Raw genomic sequence first — 25,431 nt, 5'->3', positions numbered from 1 at the left:
TAATGCCATTAGTTCACAATTGTGTATTTAAATGAATGTGAACTAATTCCAAAGCACTAAAACCACACTTATCAAAATACACCATTTGAATGAGTCAGATAAGTGACAGGAATGCCGACTAACGCAACAAGGGATGTTGTTGAAAATTGCTCTTTTCCGTTGTCTGATGGAGACTGACTGTGTCTCATCAATCCAGAAGGGTGGATTTGTAAGTTTAAAAATCAGTCAGATCAAAGTTGGATTTTATCAGGTCACTGGAGTGAAACAGGGGCATCTGGGAAGAGTTGTTCGGGCCTGGGCAGACTGCCTGAGACTTCTCAGCCCTAAACACTTACTTACACAGACAGAACATTCATCTGGATGTCTTTTGGGTCCCTACCAAATCACGATGTACATTTAAAATTGATGTTTCATTAGCTCAATGTTTACCCAGTTTGTTGAGAGTTTTGCAGACTGACTGAATGATGCCGTATACAAAGAGAGCTGTGTATATATCTACCACTAGGCCCTTTGTGAAGAGAAGTCTATTCTACCACTTGCACTGGGGCCACTTGTATTGCTATGGCACTGGCTAGTACCTACTATAAAGCCTTAAATGACTTTAACTTACAAAAACGTCCAAATATACTAAATATATAATATGCAGGTTAAAATGAAATGCACTGAAATAGATATTCACATACTGAACATGCCATTGAGTCCAAAGTTGTGTGGTTAGGTTAGTGTTTCCGTAACTGGAGTATATTAAAAATAGAGTATATAAAAAAATGGAGTATATAAAAAATACAAATTAATTCATAAGCAATAATAAAATAACGCTAGACTGTCTATTTGCGCTCACCTGTGACATCTGTGGTCTGAGATTGATCTCTTTCAGGTTAATGGTGTCGGGTCTGAGATTGTTCAGCAGTTGGCACAGAAGCACCCCATCCCGAAGAGTTTGGGCCAAATCAAAAACCTGCGCCGAATCCGCCGTGACCCGATGATTCCGGGGCAAAACTTTACAATTGATCAGCCACAAGCTGCACTGCCTCCAGTACTCCATAATGCGCGTATAAAATTAAAGCCAACAACTGTTAAATAAATCTGACACAGTTGAATGAAGCTAAGATGTAGAAACAGCCGAAGCAGAGCGCACACCTTGCGTTACACTGAGTTTTTTTTTTTCTTTCTTTTTGAGCTTGCGCTCTTAGTTGCCAAAACGGAGACTTGTGCGCACTAATTTGGGTTTATCCGCGGTCTACCAAAACTATAAATCCCCATCAGCGAGTTACGAATTCTAGTACGGCAAAGGTTTTATAATAAGTGTAGAGTGCTGCATTGCATCGCAATCTTCCAATGATGAAGTCTTAGCTTATGAATATTCATTCATATTGTTGACGCTGCGTTGTTGATCTTCCAGTGGCGAAGATTCATCTCATGAATATTAAGGACCAAGTCTTCACCATAGTAGGATAATTTCACCCCCCACCCAATCAAATGCTCTTCCTTTTCCGTTAGTTTTGACTATCAGATTGACTCTTTTAACTACAGAAGGTCTTATATATTTAGACCTCTTGCAGATATCTATCCTTCCTGTAAATATCATCTTGAATTTGAAGGCATTTGTATTACTCTGTTAAAACTGTAAAAAAAAAAAAAAGAATGTCAATCATGTAGGATTAATAATGTTATAACAAAGAAAAACATTAAGAATTATGATGTAGTGTAATGCAATAATTTGCAGCTTTTTATAGGCAAAAGAATCCCTTTTAGTGGGAATTAGAGGACATTCCAGATGAATTGAACATGGCTTTCCAGAGCTGATCATTAAACAAACAATGACGGAGAAGTGGGTTTAGAGTAACAGTTAAACTCACACACAGACAGTAAGTTATTTTATGCTCTTCTAGTAATGCAGATGTGCATATTTATCTTAAATAATGAGTATGTCAGTAAAACGATTATTATTATTATTATTAGACTATTCAGATAATTTTATGAATGCGAAAGTTGTAATATTTCGTGTGTTTCAGTTAATAAAATGAATGAATCGGCCAGTAGCAAATGTATAAAAATGAATTGTAATTTTTGTTCTTTTTTATTTAGTTAGTTAAATCAGGCATTGCCTATATTTGTCATTTTTATAAAATTATAAAACCAGTCTATTTGACAAACGAACAAATACAACATTGCACGTGCATTGCTACGTTGTGTTGTCACGTGCTTAATTGCATCCAATCAGCAGCACGGAAAACGCAGTTCCATGACACAAGCGCTTTCACATTAAATGTATTGTGTAACTTGTACACTTCAGACTCCGCTTGAAGAATATAAGATTTCAAGGTGAGCAACAGTTTCGTTTTAAACTGTATTAACCATTAGTACGAGTTTCATGTGTGTATGTTGCCGACGACGTATATATTCTAAGCTATATAAGGTAAGCACTACAGTTTCTCTTTTATTTATTTGGGTTCTGTTTAATAGGCTACGTGCGTTTTATCTTGCTGTCACAGATGTCTCTTGCCCTGGCTGACAGGGCTATCGGAGCAATCATTGGATCAGCTGTTGCCGATGCTGCAGGTTTGCATTTCTTGCGAATACTAGTAACAAAATATACCAAAAAGCCTTATATATAACAAAACATATTTATATAACATATAAACATCTCTAATATATCACAACTGAATTGACGCAGACAGTGTTACAGTACACATTACTGTGTATTTACATAAGCATTTACACGTATAAACTGACATTATTTTATGGAGATGCAATGTAATCATACATTATTTGTGTCATTACTGTAGTAATTAATTATAGTTGCAGGTAATGTGTGAAACATGAGCACTGTATTATCCTATAATCAAATGTTGACAAATGCAGATTTTTGTTGGTACTGTACATTCTGCAGCACAACCGCTCCATTGGGTCTATGACCTGCAGAAGCTGAGCGTGTTGCTCTCTCAAAGTCCTGAGCCTGAATTCCGCCCTGAGTCTGCAAACCCATTCTACAGGAGGAACACTGGACAGCAGAGCTGCTGTTGCCGACGACGTATATATTCTAAGCTATATAAGGTAAGCACTACAGTTTCTCTTTTATTTATTTGGGTTCTGTTTAATAGGCTACGTGCGTTTTATCTTGCTGTCACAGATGTCTCTTGCCCTGGCTGACAGGGCTATCGGAGCAATCATTGGATCAGCTGTTGCCGATGCTGCAGGTTTGCATTTCTTGCGAATACTAGTAACAAAATATACCAAAAAGCCTTATATATAACAAAACATATTTATATAACATATAAACATCTCTAATATATCACAACTGAATTGACGCAGACAGTGTTACAGTACACATTACTGTGTATTTACATAAGCATTTACACGTATAAACTGACATTATTTTATGGAGATGCAATGTAATCATACATTATTTGTGTCATTACTGTAGTAATTAATTATAGTTGCAGGTAATGTGTGAAACATGAGCACTGTATTATCCTATAATCAAATGTTGACAAATGCAGATTTTTGTTGGTACTGTACATTCTGCAGCACAACCGCTCCATTGGGTCTATGACCTGCAGAAGCTGAGCGTGTTGCTCTCTCAAAGTCCTGAGCCTGAATTCCGCCCTGAGTCTGCAAACCCATTCTACAGGAGGAACACTGGACAGCAGAGCTGCTATGGAGATCAAGCATTCGTCCTCCTGGAGTCCCTGTCTGAGTGTGAAGGTGAAAAATACAAGATAGATACATTCCAGTATGTAAGAATATGAAAGGCGAAACTGTGTTTGAAAATCTGATTAGGATGGTATGAATATCACCATATTATTTGACCATGTTGTGGTTAATGGGATGTTGAATATTGAGTTGTTTGTTGGTTCAAACAGGTCTGAATGTGGAAGATTTGAAGCAGCGCACCTACAAATTCTTTGGACCTGGATCTGAATATGACACACCAGTCAATGATCCTTACAGTGACAAAGGAGGTAAATTAATCTACTGCACCTCAGCATTTTCATATTTGTTTACTTTTTTATTAGTTCTTCTTGAAATATTTGATGTGTTTGTTTTTCTACACTATGACAGCTCAAATGATCCTTTATATTACAATACAAACAATTGTAAATATATATATATATATATATATATATATATTACTATTATTATTATTTTTACTACTAGTATGGTTCAGTACTGTTTTTGTTAATAAAGCACTATTTTAGTTTTTGTTCAGTATCAATTTTAAAACAATCGGTTAATTAATCTGTATCGGCCAGTGTGGTCCAACCTAGCTATCGGTATCGGCAAAATCCACTATCGGTCGACCTCTAATACAGTATGATTGACATGAGATGTGTACATGCAGCTTAGCACAGCTTGCCTCAGAAACTAGGCTATTTATTTTGGTTTCCAACATAGAATGGTGGAAAATCACAAATTAGAATGTGTGAGGAAATGATATAGGAGCTGATCCCAATAATATAATAGGAAGTATCAGTGTTCAATTTCTTTTTTCTTCAGGTTCTTGGAGCATTTCATCCTGAATGGTCCTGATCCCAAGGCCTTGGATGCAGTGCTGAAACAGCTCAATGACCCAAACAGAAAAAACCCTCAGGAGTTGGACAAAGCTATAATTGGTATACACAGCTTTAAATTGTTATTAGTATTGTGAGCTGGATGCTTAGGGCATGTTTACATTTGGCAGGATTCATGTGAAACTTTGCATATATCACAAAGACATCATTTAATATCAGAAATCAAACTTATTTTTGTTTTAATTTTCTAATTTAGGACACATTCATCAAGTAAAGGACAATCTGAGCAAGAAACCCAAAGAGCTCATTCCCACTGTGTTTCCAAATACTTGAGGTTAGTTACCTGCAGCTGATAACCTTTTATTATTCTCTTATGTCTATCCTTTGCACACAATACAGTTAGTCACAGGTATTTCAGCAGCTTTATCTTGTCTCTCAGGTTTGCCAGGTGCATTCCAGGCAGCACTGCATGGGGTTCTGACAGCCAGTGGCTATGAGCAGGCTATTCGGGACACTATGAGCTGCGGTGGATGCACCTGTAGCAGGAGCTCCTTCATCGGCGCCTGCATTGGCGCTCAGGTACTGCCAAAAATCATGACCTTGTGATCCGTTTGACCGCATTGTTCTATCCATAAAACAAAGTAGGCTTTATGTAATTAAGGTCAAATTATTTTTGTGCTATCTGTTGAACACTTATCTTTCTGAACAATCCATTCCAATCTTTCATTGGATGATTATGTCATACATACATGACAGAATGACTATGCAGTTACTCTTGCAGTTTTGTAATGGCTCTAATACTGTGACACTTGTTTTTTCAGGTTGGACTTGAAGGAATCCCAAGTTCCTGGAAAAGCAAGACTTTGCGATACAACACTTTGTTGGTTCTCGCAAAGAAAGTTGTTACTCTCCAACAGCTTTAAACTTTTTAGTATGCAAAGTAAATAAGTGGATGATAACTGGATATAATTATGTAATCACCCAAGTTCTTCTGAGTTTTCATGGCTGTTGTGATTTTGATGATACAATTAATGAACGTTTTAGCTTGAAATATTATGAAGTTAAAACTTGATACCTTTGTTTTATTAAATCACAACATGGCATGCAGAAATTGACATACACTGTGGCATTAAACTCATGTTCAGTGAACACACTTTGTATTTGTCTTGTTATTATTCTATTAAAATGTAAAATAAGATCATCTACTCAAGAGTTAAGAGACAACCTGTTCTGACTGTTAGCGCCATCTAGTGGACTTTACGAAAACCTCAGCAGTTTTATATAAAAATAAAACATTTTATATCAGTTATATTAGAGATTTTTCAAGTTCTCAAAACACACCAATATATTATTCTTTCCTATTAATAATGTTATTAGCATTATTATTTCTAAACAATAAATATTTTATTTCCTATCATTTGTTGATCGATTTCTGTGGATTTATTGAAACGTATAATTATTATTATTAATAATAATAAATATTAAAAATATTATTAATTAGAAATATTATTATTAATTACTAATAATGTATTTGATGGTCAAACTGCTGTCTAAAGCCTTGTCCAAATACCCACACTTGCAGTCTTGGCCACTTGAGAGCGTGTGCGCGCGACAGGAAGTAAGTGTGCAAGTCTGTCCCATGTCTTCAAAATGCCAAAGTGCAGTGCCCTTAATGGATACTAAATCCACACTATCTCGAATACCGCTCCAGAGCGCTATTCAAGGCTAAGTGTATCCCATCATGCATCATGTTCTGGAAATAAATCGTGAGACTTTTTGCCGAGATCGCTCGAGAGGTCACGGAAACCTTTCCGATGTAAGTTAAATATTAATATAATAATTAGATATTACAAATAATTTGGTAGAAAAACAGTGTTTTTACTTTTATTGGTGCAAAGATGAGTAGTGGTGATATTTATTTTGTACAACATTTGCAACTGCTTTTTATCATTTAATTAGAAGCACCACAAATTAAAATTGTCATGTTATAGGGACTACTGAACAGACTTTAGAAGTTGATTTTAAAATGCAAAGTATTTCAAATTCAAATTAAAATAAATCTCTGTAAACACTTGCATTTTTACAACACTATAGTGTGTCCCATCAGGTAATGAAAAGTTCGACACACACTTGTGGTCTTCACACCCACTTGAAGACTTCGGCCAAATACAGGAAATACGTCATATAAGTAATCAAGTGGTCAAGTGCAAAGACTGCAAGTGTGGGTATTTGGACAAGGCTTAAAGCAGGCTGCACACTAGGGTTTGAGGCACGTCCGTTGGCTATCTCCACACTTCCTCCTCACCAGTGTTGTGCCGCGAGTTGTTTTTCATGTCTGCGGGTTTAAAGGGGTCATATGATGCGATTTCAATTTTTCCTTTCTCTTTGGAGTGTTACAAGCTCTTGGTGCATAAATAAGATCTGTAAAGTTGCAAACACTAAAGTCTCAAAACCAAAGAGATATTCTTTATAAAAGTTAAGAGTTAGCCACACCTACCTAAAACGGCTCGTTCTAACACACCCCCACATATCTACATCACTATGTGGAAAGATTTGCATAACGTCACCCAAATGTTCACGCAAAGAAAGAAGGGTAACTTTTATTCTCACTGTAGTATTGTTGAAACTGCCGCCATGTCGTGGAGACGCTGTGTGCTTCGTTGTGAAAGCGAAACTACTTTGTTTGGCCTTCCAAAAGAGGACGATATCCGCTTCGTCATGCCTAGAGCTGATCCGTGCTGGTCGCTGAGAAAATAAATCAACTTCGCGCTGTGGATGGCCGGATCGGCTTTCACCGTTTTCACATCTCCTTCGTCGGATCCGCCGGGACCGCCGTTCTCGATCCCGCCACCCAGCTCACGGTAAGCCGGGGCTTTCGCTCATGCTAGGCCGCTGTGTGCTTCGTTGTGAAAGCGAAACTACTTTGTTTGGCCTTCCAAAAATGGACACGACTAGAAATCAGTGGTTGGCACTTGCTTGCCATGTCTAGGTAGTTGACTAGGTGGCTTGGGAGGTCTTTATGCGAGTATGGAAGGTTCTTGCTTTTGATGGTTCGGCCAGCCAGCTCCAGCAGCGACGGGGGGTCGTAGGTCATGTCCTTGACGAAGCGTACGACCAAAGGATTGCCTCTGAGACTGAGCTCCTGAAGACGCACCAGGCTCAGGATCTCTCTCGGAAGATACGTCAGCAGGTTATTATGCAGACTAAGAGAGCGCAGGGAATGGAGCCTGTGAGGGTGGAAAGAACAGCAGGACAGGCAAAAAAAAACATCTTTAATATTTATTTTATTATTATTACAACTACTACTACTAAGTACTGTAATATATCACAGAATATTAATACATTATCTAATATTTATTATATATGAAATACCTAATATAATATCATTTTTGGGATATCTAAGAAGAATCAATATTAGCTGCATTGTTATTTTAGTATCATTCATCTTACTATTATAGTTTGTTAATATTTTTTATTATATATTTTGTTTTCATTTAAATTTTAGTAATTGTTGTGTTTTTGTCTTTTTTAATGTCTATGTAGTTTTTTTATTACATTTTATTTGTATTTATTTTAGTATTTCAAATTTAACAAAATAACAATTAGCTGAAATTTAAGCTTTTTGATTATTTTATTTCAAGTAATAATTTTTTTTTTATGTCTTTAGTTTCAGGTAACAATAATAACCCTGATGATCTGTTCAATGTTTATCATCAAAATAATTGCAATATGTTTTTTTTTTACCAAACCGTGCAGCCCTGAAGGACAATTAGGCACACTCTGCTAGCAAGCATTTGTGTGACATCTCAGACTTACTTGTTGAGTTGAGGTGGGACGCTCTGGATGCGATTATCACACAGAACTAGGTAACTGAGGCAGGGTAAGTTAGCTAGTTCAGCAGGGATGGAGGAGATCTGGTTACCACCCAGATACAACAGCTCTAAGCTAGAGAGAGAAAGAAGGGTTGTGAAGGGTCGCTACAAATGTGATAAACAAAATAGGAAGTCAAAATGACAATAAGATTGTTATACATGGAATTATGTTATTGGAATCTGGCATGGAAAAACTAAAAGTAATAAATTCTGAAACATTAAAAACAAAATGTGCATCTAAAACCATTAAATGTGTTTTTTCATCCAGTCAAAAAGCAGGTCCTTTTTACTTTGTTTCATCATTACTAGGAAATCAACGGAAAGCACATTAAAGCAACCTTTTTGACTCCAAGGACCCCCTTTGACCAAGACAATATACAAAGACCCTACTATCTAATCTGATATGTAGGCCTAATTAATAGCATTTAATTAATATATTTTACTTATTCGGGCACCCCTGGAAGTTTGCCAATGCCACCTAGTGGGCCCCTGCCCCCAGTTAAGAACCACTGCATTAAAGTACATTAAAAATCAACAGTAATTCTGCCCTATGGTTACTGCCACTGACAAATGATAAAGTAGAAGTGTTTTTATTCTGGTAAGGAAGCCTTCCAGGGAGGAAATGCAGACGTGAAAAAAATCGCCGCAAACATGCAAAGGTTGGCTATGAGGAAATCACTCAACCTTCGGCTGTTTTTAAGTCAATACACATCAATGTTTCACGATAACGAAGATATCTTGTGCAAACATCCCTTTTGTGTTTTTGTCCTAGACAACACATGTCCATGGAATGACTAGCTTAAAGGGGTGACATTAGGATGAAATTTTCACTTTTTAAAAAAATATATTTTTTTAGCTTTTCTGCATTTGGTTTAATTTCTGGCGTGTCTGCCAGCTCAGAAAAGCTGAAAAGAAAACACACAGCCAGTTTGTTATGAGCGGTCTGAGTCTGAAACGGTGTCATCCAGCGAGCTGTTTCAATCTGCAGCCGGTTTCGACGCATATAGCTAGCTATTTGAATAAGACCACCTCCGAGTCCAAGGCAGCAATGCACGCATCTTGTGTCAACACCAAGCGGCAACCTCCCGCTCTCTCTCGTGAAGCCAACAAGGAAGTGACTTAAACTGTAATTCGTCAACTGGCCGCTAGAGGCTGGCTGCAAAAGGGAGTCGATCCCATAGACTCCCCATGTTAAAATGCCCAACTTTACAACACAAAAAAAAACATGTTTACAGCCTGGTTCAAACAATTATTTTGGTCTATATAGCTAATTTTGGCCTTCATGGCAACTGTGAGGGGGGTGAATGTTTTTATAACTCATCTGTTTAAATTATATTAAGCCTTAAAGTTTCCAGCTCCCGCCTCTTTGCCCATTTTCGATATCCGGGAGTGACGCGCTGCCAAGATGGCGACGGCCCGCTCCGCCCACTTTGAGCTCAAAAACGCTCTTCAGAAAACTACGGGTGATGTCACGGACACTACGTCCATGTTTTTATACAGTCCTTTGCTGCATCTCAATAGCTAGGTTTCCATCACCCTGCTTTTATTTTAAGTATTGCATCAGAATCAAGTGATGGAAACGCTCAATTTCGAATAAAAATGCCTTGATTCGCAAAAAAAATGTTACGCTCGCTTGAGGTGGTTTTTGACTTGTGCGATTAAGGGTTAATGCGAATAATGGGAGATGGAAATGCATTTTGAAAATAAATTCCTCCAAGCGCATCAAAAGTCATGTGACTTTGCGCTATGGGACGGCACTGTAATGTTGCTGTTTGAGCATAAAAAAGATCTGCAAAGTTACAAAGCTCAAAGTCCACTTCAAAAGGAGATATTTTATTTAACAGAAATCACTTTTCAAAAACTACAACGAACAACTCGTTTGGACTACAACGCATATTTTCGATATATATCACAAATATCGACGAATGGGATGAGACCTGGTTGAGCTGCACTAGAGAAGGCAACGAGTGTTATCACTATGTCAGAGACACGCTAGCTTTCCCAAGGCAGACAAACTTAGAGTGGTTACAATCATCTGGGTTTAAATCGCGTTCAAATTGATTTGATTTTGACTCAATATTTACACTGAAGCTCTGCAGGCGGCTATGGTATGGGGCATGACATTTCCCGACCAGGCGCCCGAGTGCTGCCAATCACAACACACACTGGCCCAGCTAACCAATCACAGCACATTTCGTATTTCAGAAGGCGGGCCTTCATTTGATACAGGAACTATTCGAGCCGTTCATGCCAGACTGGGGAGAGAGGTGTTGTAATAATGTAAAATATGTGAAAAATAATGTGTTTTTCGAACAACCTAGTATGAGAGCCTGTTCTAGTACACCCCCAAAACAAAATCAAGACTTTGTAAAAGAGCATAATAGGACCCCTTTAATCGATATTCTAATTTTGCGCATAAGTTAAATTCGCAACTTTGAATGGAAACCCCGCTTATGTGCCTACTTATACTACGCCCTTAAAGTATGTACTCTTTTGGTGAAGAAAAAGTGCACACTTTTGAGTGTGTAGTAGAAGAGTAGGCAAGCTTTGGGACATACTATCACTTCACACCATTGCGTCTTTAACGGACCGCTCTGTCGCACCTGTTACACGCACCCTGTAAACTGGCCTGCCAATCATCTTGTCACAGTTAACATCCTCCACATTTCATTAATTTAACTTCCTACCATACTGGAGAGAAAAGAAGTAGCTCGTTGATCTGCCAGTCCGGGGACTTTCATGCGGAGAACTCTGCTCATATTTTCTGCATAATGATGCATTTAAAAGTTAACGACCAAATGGATATTTATAAAAGTTCACATTGCTGTTGCAGATGAAATATAACACAGATAACAATAAATACATATTTTTTTACCAGGTTAAATGTTGATTATTAGTAACTCAAACCCCTTTTTGAAAACCTCTCTACCTAACCGTTGATCGCGCATCCGCCACGTTTGTAGTTTTTCTAACGTGTTTGTAGTTCTGGACCGAATCCTTCGCCAAAGCGCAATGGATTGTAGGCAATTTTAGCCATATTAAGTTTAGAGTGTGCACGGATCCACGCTTCAAAAATCGACCTGAAATAGTAGACCATCCAGGGATTTTTTTTAGCATACTCTTTTCAACATACTATGCTTTGGGACACACTTATTGTAATCTCACATACTATTTAGGATGGATAGTATGAACATTGAGACGCAGGGTATGATTTTACCTCACCGCAATGTGATTTTTACCGGGGGATCCCTCTCGAAACGTGATTGAGCTAGTTTTGAGTAGCAATTGGGCGGGTTTTGTTGTGAAAACCTAGCCTGCTCGCTCTTCACTCCTAACAGCTGCTGGCTGATCTGCGTTAGCAGCTGAAAAATGTATGGTGGCCTCTACAAAAATATTAAAGGGATAGTTCACCCAAAAATGTGAGGGGTGTACTCACTTCTGTGAGATACGATAGAGTGCCAATGGTCCATTTGAGATAGAGGTGGCGGTAATGCACTTATAAGTCTGCGATCCGCCGTAAAGCAACAAGAAGAAGAAGAGAAGAAGAACCCTGCTCTTCACTCCTAACAGCTGCTGGCTGATCTGCGTTAGCAGCTACACTACTGACAGATACACCACAATACCTATACCAAGACAGCCTTAACACGTAACTTACAGCTTTACGCGTTTATTTTTAATTGGTTATCTTCTCATATCTTCGTCTTACATGGACTATACGCTTATTACGACAAAGCGAGCTGAATTCATAAGTGTTTTGGCCGGGCGGAGAGAGGCTATAGCAGGCTAATCTGTGTTTGCTAACAGGCTTCAGCTCAGACTGATCGTTTGAAACATCAGTAACGTTATTTTATAAACACACAGACATGGAGTTCAACGTTAGACGACTAGCAGCGGACGCGGGCACTTTCCTCAGTCGTGCTGTGCAGGTACATTTCTTTAAGTGACCTTAAAGGTGTCTAGTGTCTTAACTTGTGTTTGTTTTTAACCAGGTTGTATTTTCTTTACTTAACGGGACAGTTCAGACAAATTGAATGTTCTGTCATAATTTACCCACCCTCATATCTGTATGATGGTGGAGCACAAAGGGATATTGTTATTATGGCCCGACAGCCGAGGCCATGTCCCGTGAATTCACTTTCATTGCTTTTTTTCCCCCCATAAAATGAAAGTTTATGGTGACCAAGACTGCCATTCTGCCTAATTGTGTGTGTGTGTGTGAGAGAGAGAGAGAGAGAGAGATGTGCACGTTACAGAAAAAAAGTCACATTCATTCAAATTTTTCGGTTAGAACATAAGAGGGTGGAGACAACATATCCTATTAGTTAAAAAAAAAAAAAATTACTAACCCTTTAAGAAGTAGTAAATAAAGTTCATTATTTGTAAAAATGAAAGTTTGTCATATGTTACAACAATTTTAATAATTTTGTGTTAAATATATTCATTACTGACTGTTAATACTGTTTATCAGCTATGTAAGTTAGTACAGTATGTCAACTGCAATAATATACCATAGCAATGCATCATATGGTGTTTTTACATCACATCTTTTAAAATTTTACGTAAAGAAAGCTTTTACTTAATTGTGTTTTTTTTTAATAAGCATTTTCGTTTATATTTATTCACTTCATGTATATGTTTTATTCGTTTTTCTATTTTTAAACCTATTTCTTACTGTTGTATTTGTTTAGATTGTTTTGTTCTGCTGTTTTGGCCTTGTTGCTTTCTCAAATCAATTTACAACGTTTAAAGGCACTATACAAAATAAAAAATTGTATAATTGTTACTAATATTAATGTAAACCGTGGAAAAAGGTCAAATGTTGGCCCGAAATGCAGTCTAGGTCAGCAGCACACTAGGCTTTGGTTTTAAGACCACAGCTGTATGTGTGAACATTAATAAGCCAACTGTAAAATGTCAAATGGTATGTGTAAACTGTAATATATAAACTGCATTGCTGAAATATCATATGTTAGAACCGTCAACAGACTGTTTGCAATCCATTTAGTTCACAGAGGAGAAGTTTGGGCAGGCGGAGAAGACTGAGCTGGACGCCCATCTAGAGACCCTTTTGAGTCGGGCAGAATCCACCAAGCACTGGACAGAGAAGATCATGAAACAGACAGAAGTTTTGCTGCAGCCGAACCCTAGTAAGAAGAAATGCTTGATTAAACAAGACTGTAGTTTAGCTTTACTGCAAGTCGCCATAAAAATACATGCTCATTTATATCACCAGTACAAAGGAAGTGAACTCAGGGTCACAGCTAGTGAAATCATCTCACTATTGCAGTAAACCTAATTGCAAGAGAAGAGTGTGAAGTTCCCCATCTGTTCCTTGCAATGGGATTAAAGACTCAGCCCTAATGATGAGTATTTTTAGCTGTTTAGCCAGGAAGTCAAAACAATGTGGGTTATATCTTACATTTATGATATTAGATTTTCTTACAGTAAGAAAGAAACATATCCTGTCTTTATTCCAGTTTTTGGTGACATATTGGTGTTTTTACCACACTTTGCTTTATTTTCCAAGCACCTCATACAATCATAAAGGTGAAAGCTCATTCACAGTAACACTTTGTAAGATATTTTTGATGTTCAGCAACAGTAATGGTTAACAGGCCTTGCTTAAGAGGATGCATGTGGTCTCATCTGACTCTCACTGCTCTTAATTGAATTTGTCTGATGTTTGTAGATGTCCGGATGGAGGAGTTCCTTTACGAGATGCTGGACAAAAAAGTCCCAATGCGTGCCAACAACCACGAGTTACTGGGGGAGTCCATGATCGACTCTGGACATGAGTTTGGACCTGGAACAGCATACGGTAAACTCATTGCATAATATCATCCCACTCACACTGGACCCTGACAGTATCAGCTAGTGTTTGGAGCTATGAACATATAGATGAAATTATTGTGATGTCACAAAAAGCAACCATGCTTCTTCAGACAAGCAACTTTTAGTGATGATTTTGAGCAGCACCCCAGTTGCCCCCTCCCCCCTGTTAACTGTTGCTATGTCTGACAAGCCGACATGTTCTCACACAATGAAAAATACATTATGGAGCAAAGAGGAAACTGACAACGCACCGACAGACGAGACAGAGTAGGTTACTTTTGGTATGAAACAAAGCCTCAGCTTTGAAATTGTCATTTTGTAAGAACTTCAAACAATAAATACTGTTTTGTGGCTCTTTAATATGTTGTGACAGATAGTGCCTCAGTTCAAGTAGCACATTAACCAATCGTCTCTTCCTCTTTACTAGTCATAGCACAAAATAAACATGAATGAACATCAGAAGGTATCTTGTTTCAGTGGAAAGACGTCAGTACACACCATTTTTCAAGTTCAAGTCCACCGACATTAATCTACTCTCCTCTCTTGTTTGTTTGTTGGCCAAAATGGCAGATGCAACGTTATGATTGGTCAGGTCGCCTGCCAATCAAACTCCCTGCGAAGGGTCAATTAGGATTTTTTAAATGGTTTTGAAGGAGGTTTCTTGTGCTCACCAGGGGTGCATTTATTTGATCAAAATACAGGAAAAAAATGGTAATATCGAACAATATTATTTATTATAGTTAAAAAACTGTAATGAATCTATTTTAAAGTGTAATTTATTCCTATGATGGCAAAGTTGAATTTCCAGCAGCTATTATTCTAGTCAAAGATATTTTTGGTGCTGCTCAAGAAACATTACTTACTATTATCAATGTTGAAAACTGCTTAATATTTTTTGAAAACCGTGATACATTTTCTTATTAAGGATTCTTTGATGAATGGAAAAAAAACAGCTTTTATTTCAAATAGAAATATTTTGTAACATATTACATGTCTTTTATATAGTATAATGTATATAGGTTGAAAGAACTGAGAAGTATGGCTGTTAATAAACTTTGTAACATCCATATACTGTATATTAAATTTTTCAGCTGACAAATGTTCCTAACTTCCTAATGTGTGTGGGTTGAGATGAATGTCCTCTCATCCTCTGATGTGCTGCAGGTAGTGCTCTCATTAAATGTGGGGAGACTGAGAAGCTGTTAGGCAGTGCAGAAAAAGAGTTCATTCAGAGCTCCGCCATTAATTTCCTCACTCCCTTTAGGAACTACATTGAGGGAGATTTTAAAACCATATCGGTGAGCATCAGCATACCACTGAACATGCCTTTATTAACCTTTATATTATATTATATTATATTCTACTGTATCTTCTAATCTGATAAATTTCTGTTGTTATGTTTTGTTTTGTTTTTTTTCACAGAAAGAACGCAAACTGCTTCAGAATAAGCGTCTAGATCTGGATGCAGCCAAAAACAAACTGAAGAAGGCCAGAGTGGCTGATGCTCGCTCTGCAGTTAGTATCACACACACACACACACACACACACACACACATAGAATGTAATAATCAGCAGTTTTATTCTTCAAGTGGCATTTTCAGCTTAACCATACACTCAGATTTACAGCTTGTTAAAATGAGATATGAATTTCGGGATGAGAAGCTCGAAGAGTGAAGGCTGCCGGCTGTCTTATGCTCTCAGTGCAGTTTAACTAACAGAGAAGATGATCGTGTTAAATGTCCTTTTGCGTGTGTGCTGCTGTCTTTGGATCTCTAACCTCTCTTATTTTCCCCAGTTCTCTCTCATTATGTCTCTCTCTGTCTGCTTGCCTGCCTCCGTCTGAAGGAGCTGAACTCAAGCCCTCCGCTGGGAGAGGAGTATGTGGCTCACTTTTCTTACATGCTCAGCATCTTGCATGTCAGGTGGCTAAAGGTTTGTCTGCTGTGTCTAATGAAACATCTGCCCTCTTTTGCCCTTCACAAATCTCTGGAGAGAAGTCGAAAATGGTTCTGTGAGCGGAACATTTTATGTTCAAAACCACATTTTGATAAACACATGCTTGTATTTCTGTCCAGCTGAACAGAACTAGCTGTGTCAATTCAGCATGTGTTTGTGTTCGTTCATAACCTCATATTAATTTGTGCAATATTTGTGCTATTATTTAACTTTGAGGGCAACAGAATGCAGTTTGGTGTGATTTTGTTTTCTTCTGTCCATTGATAATGTATGAATATCTGTGCCTGTGTTGTCTCAACTAACAGTATGATTTATATTAAAGATGCACGTTACTTACCATCCAATATTAGATTTTTTATTATTATTGTTTAGATCAGCCGATATTGGGTATTTAATTGTGATGCTCATTTTACATTTAGATTATAATACCTTTGACATCATCCAGCATTAACTTAAAAAATAAAAAATAAAAAATTTAAATAACTAATCATTTTATAGCACTGTAAAATGTAATTTTTAGCACAAAAAAAGAATATCCATTATTATGCTGTTCTTAATAATGTTGTGATGCCTAAATTTAATTGTGGCATTTAAAATGATTGATTTTAGTGTTTTGTTCTTTATTTATTCAAACAAAATAGTATAGATTTTATATTCATACTTTTTTATATTAATATCCTTATTTTATAATGCTATAAATGATATATTATCATATTGATAAAGTATTCCAATATGCATTAGGATACGTTTCAAAATGGTATAAAATACTTTAGAATGCAAGATGGATTACTTACATAGAAAACGATGAGGGGAATGTGTTTGGCTCATGTTTAACTGTTGCATGTGCTCCCACCTGTTCACATTATTCCTTGTAGACCGTGATCAGCTCCCTGTTTTGGTTCCTCCCAGTGAATGTGTCTGTGCATGAATGGTGAAACCATTCAACTTGCATAACGGCTTGTTATGAAAGCTGTTGATTGTGAGTAGTGATCGGTTCGTGTGGTTTAAGTTGATGTTTTTGCTTGACCTGACGAGTTTGTCACTGTTTCTGAATGCTGGCCAGCTGTGGGCTGAGGAGGTGCAGCAGGTGAGTGTGCTTGATTCTTTCCTCGCCTAAGCCTGTTGAAGAAAACACATCTTTTATCAGGGAAACAGAAACGCCTGCCCTGCCTTGCCCTGATAGTGCTGTCTGATATGAACTCACCCTGCCACGTGAACGAGGAACTGCTCTTACATACAACTCAAACACATTCTTGTGTCCAGCAGAGGGAGCTACAAAGTTTATATTCCCACCTGCCTCTGTGTCGCATTTACTTTGCACACAAAACCAGCTCAGGCAGTATGTCCATATGATTCTGAGCCTGTTGATGGGGCTATATGTGCATGTCAGCCACATTGATTTTTTTATGTATATGTTTGTGTTTCCCTCAGGCAGAGACAGAACTGAGGATAGCACAGAGTGAGTTTGACCGGCAGGCTGAGATCACCAGACTTTTGCTGGAGGGTATCAGCAGCACTCATGTACGCTCACACATCCTTTGTGTATCAGTGTTTCCTCCTACAGGACCACAGCAAAAGAAATGATGCATTACCCAAGTTAAAGGGATAATTCTGTCATCATTTACTCAACCTCATGTTGTTCCAAACCTGTATGTCCTTTTTTGATTACCAAGATGGTTTGCTACCAACATTTTTAAAATATCTTCCTTTGTGTTCAGCAGAAAAAAGAAAGTCATACAGGTTTAGAATTAATTGAGGTTGAGCAAATGACAAAATTTTGGTCAATTGAATGCGATGGGTTTTGCAAAATAACATCAAATCATCATCAACAAGCATGAAATGAATGACTTTTATTAGACTGATCTTTTAATGAATTACTCATTTAATGATTCAGTCTAAAGATTCATTTATTGAATCAGTCCTAATGAATGGCTCTTATGGGCCTGTTCTTTTAATAAATGGTTCAATTTAATAAGTCAAAAGGGTAATTCTTTGAATCAGTCTTAATGAATGGTTCTTATAATGAATCAGTCGTCAGTTAAAGGACTCATTCTTTGAATCACTGTTCATGAATGACTCTTATGAGCCTGTTCTTTTAATGAACCAGTCAAAAGGCTCATTTTTGAATCCGTCTTCATGAATGACTTCTACCAGCCTGTCATTTAATGAATCAGTCAAAAGACTTGTTCTTTAAATCGATCTTAATGAATGATTTATGGGACCATTTTTAATGAACCAGTCAAAAGTATCATTCTTTCAATCAGCCTTGATGACTGTTATTTTAATGAATCAGTCTAAATTAATTACTCAATGAACAGATCCGACTGGTTTTAAATACAAACATTTAAAAGCACTTTAAATATGTTAGGATTACTGTGGATTTATGACTAATTCTAGATTCTGTGGGAAACACTGCGGTGTATATTCATGTGTGTAATATGCGCTAATGACTGTGCTCTTCTCTTTGTGATCAGGCTCATCACTTGCGCTGTCTGAATGATTTTGTGGACGCTCAAGCTGCATATTATGCCCACTGTTACCAGTACATGATCGATCTTAAGAAACAGCTGGGAAGGTTGGCTCACTTTTATACCTCTATGCATTTGTTTGTAATAGTTATGCTTTTTTTTTTTTACACCAAATCCTGTTTTATGCTAAATGCATCCACAATGGAATCTTCTGTTCTCTCAAACAGTCAAATTGCGATGTAAGCAATGTTTTTTTATTAATTGACAAGTGTATGTACATTTAGTTATTTCAATATTTAAACCCACCATTATTAACTTTTTCCATATTTCCTCCAGCTTTCCATCCACGTTCTCGAATAACAATCAGCCGGCTGGCAGCTCCTCCGCCAGCATCTCGGTTCCCACAGCACAGCCGGCCGCCTCACTGCCCGCTCCGCCGCCCAGCCAGACCTCACCCGCACTCAACGAGCTCCGCAGCACCTCAGGCACCCGCAAGGCTCGTGTGCTCTACGACTACGACGCTGCCAGCAGCAGTGAGCTCTCTCTACTCGCCGATGAGGTGGGCCTTCATCACGTCATTTCAGATTGGCATAAAATGAATTATAAGTCTTAACTGTCAAAAATTTCCATCAGGTGATCACCGTGAGCAGTGTGCCAGGCATGGACTCTGATTGGCTGATGGGGCAAAGGGGGAATCAGAAAGGCAAAGTGCCAATTACCTACTTGGAGCTGCTCAATTAAGGTCAGCGAGAAGTGCAAAAAAAAATTACATTGTAGATGTGATTTGACAAGAGTAACACTCCAGATGTGATCAGAGAAAGATCAGAGTTTAATGTAGCGCAAAGCAATATAAAAGTCTTCTACACTGCCATGTCCTGTTGTGTGAACGTCTCTTCTGCCATTCGAGGGGCGTCATAGTAGCCTTACAGTAACGAAAAGCAGTCCGAGATTGCAAACTATTCATCAGATTTATGTGCCAACTGATTTTTTTTACTGCTAAACTAATTGATTGTGCTATAATGTGCTATGAAGCTCTAATAAATATTATATGAACCTGGTTGGTGCGGTTTAAAGTGATCTTTCATTGTTTTTGTTTTTTTTTAGAAAATTCAATTCAAGTTTATTTGTACAGCTCTTTTCACGATACAAATCATTGCAAAGCAACTTTACAGCAAATTAAGTTTCTACAATATTTAGTGGTAGCTTATCAGTGGTGACTGTCAGTTAATGTACATATGGCAGAAATGTATGGAAAAATCAATTAAAGACGTAATCAAACAGACGATGAACACCATTAACAGCAATTATTATATGATGCAATCAAACTTATAGCAAAATGTGGTAGTTCTGTAAGTTGTTTCAGGGTTGGCATCATCTGAGGTCCTCTGCCACCCAGTGGTCAAAATTCATTTTTTTATCATTTTTTAATCATATTGTCTTGTTTCAAGGTCATAGACCAAGCTGCACACACTGGATGCTAATAAAAAAAAAAAAAAACAGTAACAGTGAACTGATATGCTGACCTGAATTTTGACCACTGGGTGGCAGTATTTTCAATTTGTGAAAATGTAAACACTGCAGCTAAAATCTACCAACATACCTCTTATTACTGGTGCAGTATGTTATGTCGCTGTAGTGGCACCAAACAGAACTGCAAAAATAGTGATAGTGTGTGGAAATGGTTTCCAAACACTCCCTGGACAAAAGCTGTGTTACTGTTAATTAAAAATAAAACTATTAAAACTATTAACTGAGCTAAAGCTGAAGAAATGGCAAGCGGAATGGGAAGAATGTCAAAATAAACTTTTTGAAATAAATTCTGTTGTAGGAACAAGATATATTTATTCTTTGAAATCTAGGCATGACCAAGTGGTGTATACAAGGTGTCGTATTGGACATGCTATATGTACATTTATTGATTGTTGAAGAAGCACCAAAATGTCAATATTGCGCGACTGACTTGACGGTGGAACATGTGCTTTTGGTCTGCCCAATACTTAATGTCATGAGATAAAGGTTATTATCAGGACAAACCCTTAAGGACTTGTTTTATAAGATGGACCCAGTAAAATTTGTACAATTTCTTTCAAAAGAAAATATAAAGAATCTTTTATAGAATTTTATGTACAAAACTTTGTTTTATAATTGCTTTATTTGATTTTTCTATTTTGTATTGTGTACTACTTTGTTGTATTTCTAATGTATAATCTTTGTTTGCCATGAAATAGCCTGTGAAGCTGATGTGGCAATAAACATAAATCAAGTCTGTTAAACCAAGAACTAAAGCGGAAATAATGAAAAATTGGCAACTAACTGAAAGTTTAAGTTGAAATAGTAAAATTACTAAAACAATAAAATGGAAAAAAACTATAAAATTACTTTTAAAAAGTTTTTAAAGGGATAGTTCATCCAAAAATGAGAATTCTGTCATTAATTGCACACCCTCATGTCGTTCCAAACCTGCAAGACCTTCGTTCATCTTTGGAACACAAATTACGATATTTTTGATGAAATCCAAGAGTTCTCAGACCCTCCATAGACAGCAACACAACTGCAGTGTTTCCAGGTCCAGAAATGTTGCAAGGACATCGGTAAAATAGTCCATGTGACATCAGGGGTTCAACCGTAATTTTACGAAGCTACGAGAATACTTCTTGTGTGCAAAGAAAACAAAAATAATGCACAAAAAGTTTGCGCACAAAAACTATTCTCGTAGCTTCATAAAATTATGGTTGAACCCCTGATGGAGGGTCAGAGAGCTCTGGGATTTCATCAAACATATCTTTAATATTAAAAATATCTTTATATAATTTATGTTCCGAAGATGACAGAAGGTCTTACGGGTTTGGAACGACATGAGGGTGAGTAATTAATGACAGAATTTTCATTTTTGGCTGAACTATCCCTTTAAAGGGATAGTTTAGCCAAAAATGAAAATTCAAAGATGAAAATCCTATTGAACACAAGAGAAGATATTTTGAAGAATGTTGGTAACCAAACACTAGCCATTGACCTCTCTAGTATGGGGGAAAAAATAATAGTATTTTTTTCCATTCTAAAGATGTCAATATCTACCGTCAACTGTTTAATTACCAGCATTCTTCAAAATATCTTCTTTTGTGTTCAACAGAAGAAACTCCTACAGGTTTGGAACAAGTGGAAGGCGAGGAAATGATAACAGGGTTCTGTTTAAATAAACTGAAAATATAAAATAAAAGCTATACTATTATATAAATTATAATAAAATAACACTGGTTGGGCTGCTCTTTGGGAAATACAAACTACAAACGTTTTACTTGCACATTAAGCTGGAATAGAAAGTCTTTCAACATTAAAAATATTAAACATCAGTTTTCCGTTCCCCAAATGTCAGATTCATAACACTTACAAATGCGTTTTATTAACATACTCTGTTCTGTGATCAAAGATAATCATACATATTTGACAGCTGTCAAACATAGTCTTTAATTTAATAGTACCATTATCAGAATGACAGAATATTGAGAATTTTATTTGGGTTGAAAATGTTGAGTTTCACAGCAAATTCATGCAACCCCCATCACAATATCGGGGTTAGGTTTGGAATGGCACTTCAAAGAGAAGTTCGTTACAGAGGAGTCATTAGGCAGCAGAATCAAATGAGCACATACATGAAACACTCATCTGAAACGGTGAGTACCGATGGGTCGTCGTCTACGTTTCATTTCAGAGGAGAAAGTAGGGAGGAGTTGATAGTTGCATACACAGACTGACATGATATCGACGGACTTCGAGTGACGGCCTCCAGGAAGATAATACAGTAATAAATCTCAACACGGTCTAATTTTATCTTGTGCGGAACCCTTTAAAACTTCAAACATCATCATGGGATACACAAAAGTATCAAATTACATACAAAAGCTAGTAGTTGGGCACTGTGGATAGCTGGCATACACTGAAAACTTGAAAATAAATTAACCAACATATAAAGAAGTCCTCTCTTCAAGCGGGGCTCTTTCGATGAAGCGTGTCCGTACGATGACTTGCAGCAGTAGTCGTGTTAGTGCCGGAAAGTGGAGCGGTTGAGCAGTATTAGCCGTCTTTTTCGACGTTAATAATAACAAAGCGGGAACGCCCTCCCACAAAGTTCCACAACGTCTGGGAGCGATGCCGTGATTGTAACCAACCCATAAAGTGCTTTCGCAATTGGACATTAAAAATAAACATGTTACACTGGGATAAAAATACAAGTTCAGGCACAACCGCGAATGTACCGAGTCTCTCATTTTTTGAACGGTGTCAAGCGTCCGATGTTGTGCCAGAAATTGGAGGTCTTGCGTTTGGGTTCGGCCAACATGATGACCTGCTGCTGGGGCAGGGAGGTGGGAAGCGTGGGGTGCTTCTGACGCAGCAGGAAGTCATAGTAGGGCCTGGTCACAGCTGCGGGAAAGAGGACATAAACAAAGGGTCAGGACCCGAGAGATTTCGGTCATTAGAGAACGGGACACAGATGTACACATGGGTTTAGTAGACGAGCGTGTTTTGGTCAGACCAGTTTAGAGTATGCTGATATTATTGAACGTAATGCTGTAAATGGGTTAAGTGTGTACTTATTAGGGAAGGATGGGTTGCCAGTGAATTACAGAAACTAGATCAGTTACTGTAAAAAAAAAAAAAAAAAAAAAGGCTGGGGTATGGGTACAGATTTTCTGATTCGATTCCATTTGATCATTCATATGAAAGTGATTCTCACCTCAGCTAATGCTGTACATCTTGTGCATTACAAAAAATCATGCCATTTATTTACCAGATACAATAACTGAATCATTCATGCTCTGTGTGAACACTTAAAATTGATTTTCTTATGCAAAACTGCTATTTTTATATTATTAAAATAATTCACATTAAAATAATGTAAAAATATGAACTCATATTTTAGTTAGAAACTCCCATAAAAGAGTGGCAAATTTTTAATGATTCTTAAAAACAACTGGCTCATAAGAGTCGTTTGAATCAGATTACATTTTTTAAAAGATTCATTTGTTTGTGGATTGGGCTACACTGGTTGCGCTGTAATTCTTTGATTCACTGAAAAGATACAATTAAAAAGAGTCATTTGTTTGTGAATAAAACTACATTGCATGTTGTTATTCACTACAAATAACTAGTTTTAAAGAGCCATTTGTTTGTGAATCACACTACACTGATTACTCTGTATGGTTCTAAGTCACTAAAAGAACCAAAAGGTTCATTAGTTAGCTAATTGGACTACATTAGTTACTTTGAATGTTGTTAATTCACTTAAAATATCTGGTATAAAAGAGTCTTTTGTTCATGAATATGTTCGTGAATCAGACTACACCAGACTACACCAGTCATGCTATTTGGAAAACTCAAAAAAAGCTGTAATTTCATCTTTTTATTTTATCATATTCAATTTAGCCTGCAAACTCTGGTAAATATTGATTCAAATATTGATCATGATTAATCAGAAAATCAATATTTTGACCCAGCCTCAGTTATATAAGCAGATAAGTCACACTAACACACTGTGGAATTACCCTGGACTACTCGATCGGCTCTCTACTTTGAGAGGACACCCAAGATATTGCCCTGCGCAGGACCCCAGGGGGCACCCTAACCCCCCGCCCCCGCCTACGCTGAGGGCCTTCAGGGAGGAGAGGTGAAGTTAAGGTGGCCCTGGGAGCCAGAGGTCCTGAAGGTTCAGAAAAACGTAGGCACTTGGAAGTTTTTGGGTGAAGAAGTGAAGGAGTTCTGAGTGCCAAAAGATGCTGTAACGCTAATGCTGTTTCAGGGCAGCGAGGTAATAATGAAACACAACACAAACATGGTCAAACACGTGCTTGTGAACAGATGAACAGTGACCACACATGACACAACTCATTCACTACACGCTAAACTGGAATGATTTCAGTCTCCACACTATATCCTGGATCTCCAGCATGTAATAATAACAGAAAAGACACAAGTCAACTTGACAAAACAGCTGAAATTCACCTTTGGGCTTTCCTGTTGGATGACTTTTAGATGCATTCAACATGGCCTGCTTCTTCTGGACCTCTGTGATCGTAAAACCTGTTTGGAGGACAAAACAAAAACATTAATACAATTAATCAACTGTGGGGAACAGACCAACACTTCTGTCATGTACAAACATTATATAAAACTAAACAGATCAGCAAATATGAATACATAACAGCTAACAGTTTGAATGTACATTAGTGATGGTTGCCTCAGGGTTACTATTGTTAACAAAGCTTAAGTACTAAAATAACTAACTGCTATAAATAAAAACAAAACCTGAAGTAAAACTAAAACTGAAATAAATAAAAAAAATCTAAATATATTATACCTATATAGTAATATTTTACAATAAGATATAAAAATGACTTAAAATGACTGAAATGTGAATAAAATTGAAAGGAAAACTGAAAATATAAAAATAAAATCACACACACATTATGTATATTAGGGATGCACGATATTATCGGACGGATATCGGAATTGGCCGATAATGGCTTTAAATGTACATATCGGCATCGGCCCGATATGAAAAATTATGCCGATATGTCTTGCCGATAGGAGGAATACCTTTACTCACATGTGCTCAGGGTGTGCTAGCGATTAGATCAGGTCAGCAGTGTGGCTCATTCTTGAAGCAAAGTTTTGCCTGAATGGTGATTGGATTACTGTTTTGGATGGCTGCATTTAAACTGAGAAAGCAAGTACAGAATGAGGAGTTCGGTAATAGCACGTGCAGCGGCAGCCTCCCCCGGGTCCTAATGCCCA

General features: G+C 37.4%; 4 protein-coding genes, 1 long non-coding RNA gene and 1 pseudogene across 16 annotated transcripts in view; 3 read left to right on the top strand and 3 right to left on the bottom strand.

Moving 5' to 3' along the window:
- Positions 1-1,277, bottom strand: part of LOC107710623 (guanine nucleotide exchange factor VAV3-like) — a 69,602-nt pseudogene extending 68,325 nt beyond the window's left edge.
- Positions 1,278-2,230: 953 nt separating this feature from the next.
- On the top strand, positions 2,231-3,015 carry LOC107710603 (uncharacterized). The gene is made up of 3 exons (XR_001636617.1): positions 2,231-2,325; positions 2,467-2,562; positions 2,894-3,015. It is a non-coding gene; the product is annotated as an uncharacterized LOC107710603 (long non-coding RNA).
- A 71-nt stretch (positions 3,016-3,086) lies between these two features.
- On the top strand, positions 3,087-5,667 carry LOC107710591 (crystallin J1C-like). The gene is made up of 8 exons (XM_016515404.1): positions 3,087-3,200; positions 3,532-3,708; positions 3,867-3,965; positions 4,399-4,402; positions 4,468-4,616; positions 4,771-4,848; positions 4,954-5,093; positions 5,336-5,667. Exons 1-8 carry the CDS (start codon positions 3,134-3,136, stop codon positions 5,435-5,437), a joined length of 816 nt encoding a protein of 271 aa, XP_016370890.1. The 5' UTR covers positions 3,087-3,133; the 3' UTR covers positions 5,438-5,667.
- A 45-nt stretch (positions 5,668-5,712) lies between these two features.
- LOC107710590 (leucine-rich repeat-containing protein 58-like) lies at positions 5,713-9,389 on the bottom strand. Its single transcript, XM_016515403.1, has 4 exons — positions 9,309-9,389; positions 8,331-8,491; positions 7,487-7,741; positions 5,713-5,716 (listed from the first exon to the last, which is right to left on the bottom strand). Exons 1-4 carry the CDS (start codon positions 9,387-9,389, stop codon positions 5,713-5,715), a joined length of 501 nt encoding a protein of 166 aa, XP_016370889.1.
- Positions 9,390-11,932: 2,543 nt separating this feature from the next.
- On the top strand, positions 11,933-19,408 carry LOC107710622 (endophilin-B1-like). Of its 3 annotated transcripts, XM_016515450.1 has the most exons (11): positions 11,933-12,312; positions 13,392-13,533; positions 14,076-14,204; positions 15,383-15,516; positions 15,641-15,733; positions 16,064-16,150; positions 17,238-17,261; positions 17,606-17,695; positions 18,649-18,749; positions 18,979-19,201; positions 19,276-19,408. In XM_016515450.1, exons 1-11 carry the CDS (start codon positions 12,250-12,252, stop codon positions 19,381-19,383), a joined length of 1,194 nt encoding a protein of 397 aa, XP_016370936.1. In that variant the 5' UTR covers positions 11,933-12,249; the 3' UTR covers positions 19,384-19,408. The 3 variants fall into 3 exon arrangements, with proteins under 3 accessions (XP_016370936.1, XP_016370937.1, XP_016370938.1); XM_016515451.1 differs by lacking the exon at positions 17,238-17,261; XM_016515452.1 differs by lacking the exons at positions 16,064-16,150; positions 17,238-17,261.
- Positions 19,409-22,137: 2,729 nt separating this feature from the next.
- The window catches only part of LOC107710620 (rho guanine nucleotide exchange factor 4-like), an 86,120-nt gene continuing 82,826 nt past the window's right edge, over positions 22,138-25,431 (bottom strand). For 8 of the 10 annotated variants that reach the window (XM_016515437.1, XM_016515441.1, XM_016515438.1 and 5 more), the window contains 2 exons: positions 24,640-24,717; positions 22,138-23,061 (listed from right to left, as the gene is read on the bottom strand). In XM_016515437.1, coding sequence (XP_016370923.1) covers positions 22,904-23,061; positions 24,640-24,717 — 236 coding nt within the window. In that variant the 3' untranslated portion in view covers positions 22,138-22,903. Of the gene's footprint in view, positions 23,062-24,034; positions 24,428-24,639; positions 24,718-25,431 lie in introns of those variants that run through there. The other 2 variants (XM_016515442.1, XM_016515448.1) reach the window with 2 other exon arrangements.

Source organism: Sinocyclocheilus rhinocerous, unplaced genomic scaffold, assembly GCF_001515625.1.
Source record: "Sinocyclocheilus rhinocerous isolate Xijiao unplaced genomic scaffold, SAMN03320098_v1.1 scaffold507, whole genome shotgun sequence".
NCBI lineage: Eukaryota > Metazoa > Chordata > Actinopteri > Cypriniformes > Cyprinidae > Sinocyclocheilus > Sinocyclocheilus rhinocerous.
This window is presented reverse-complemented; position numbering and strand designations above follow the sequence as displayed.

Coding starts and splice junctions, on each gene's coding strand:
- LOC107710590 (XM_016515403.1), bottom strand. CDS start 9,389: ATGCGTCGAAACCGGCTGCAGATTGAAACAGCTCGCTGGATGACACCG. Junction 8,492..9,308: donor CCGCTCATAACAAACTGGCT/GTGTGTTTTCTT, acceptor TCACATTTGTAG/CGACCCTTCACAACCCTTCT. Junction 7,742..8,330: donor GTCCCACCTCAACTCAACAA/GTAAGTCTGAGA, acceptor CCACCCTCACAG/GCTCCATTCCCTGCGCTCTC.
- LOC107710622 (XM_016515450.1), top strand. CDS start 12,250: ATGGAGTTCAACGTTAGACGACTAGCAGCGGACGCGGGCACTTTCCTC. Junction 14,205..15,382: donor TGGACCTGGAACAGCATACG/GTAAACTCATTG, acceptor GATGTGCTGCAG/GTAGTGCTCTCATTAAATGT. Junction 17,262..17,605: donor GGGCTGAGGAGGTGCAGCAG/GTGAGTGTGCTT, acceptor TGTTTCCCTCAG/GCAGAGACAGAACTGAGGAT.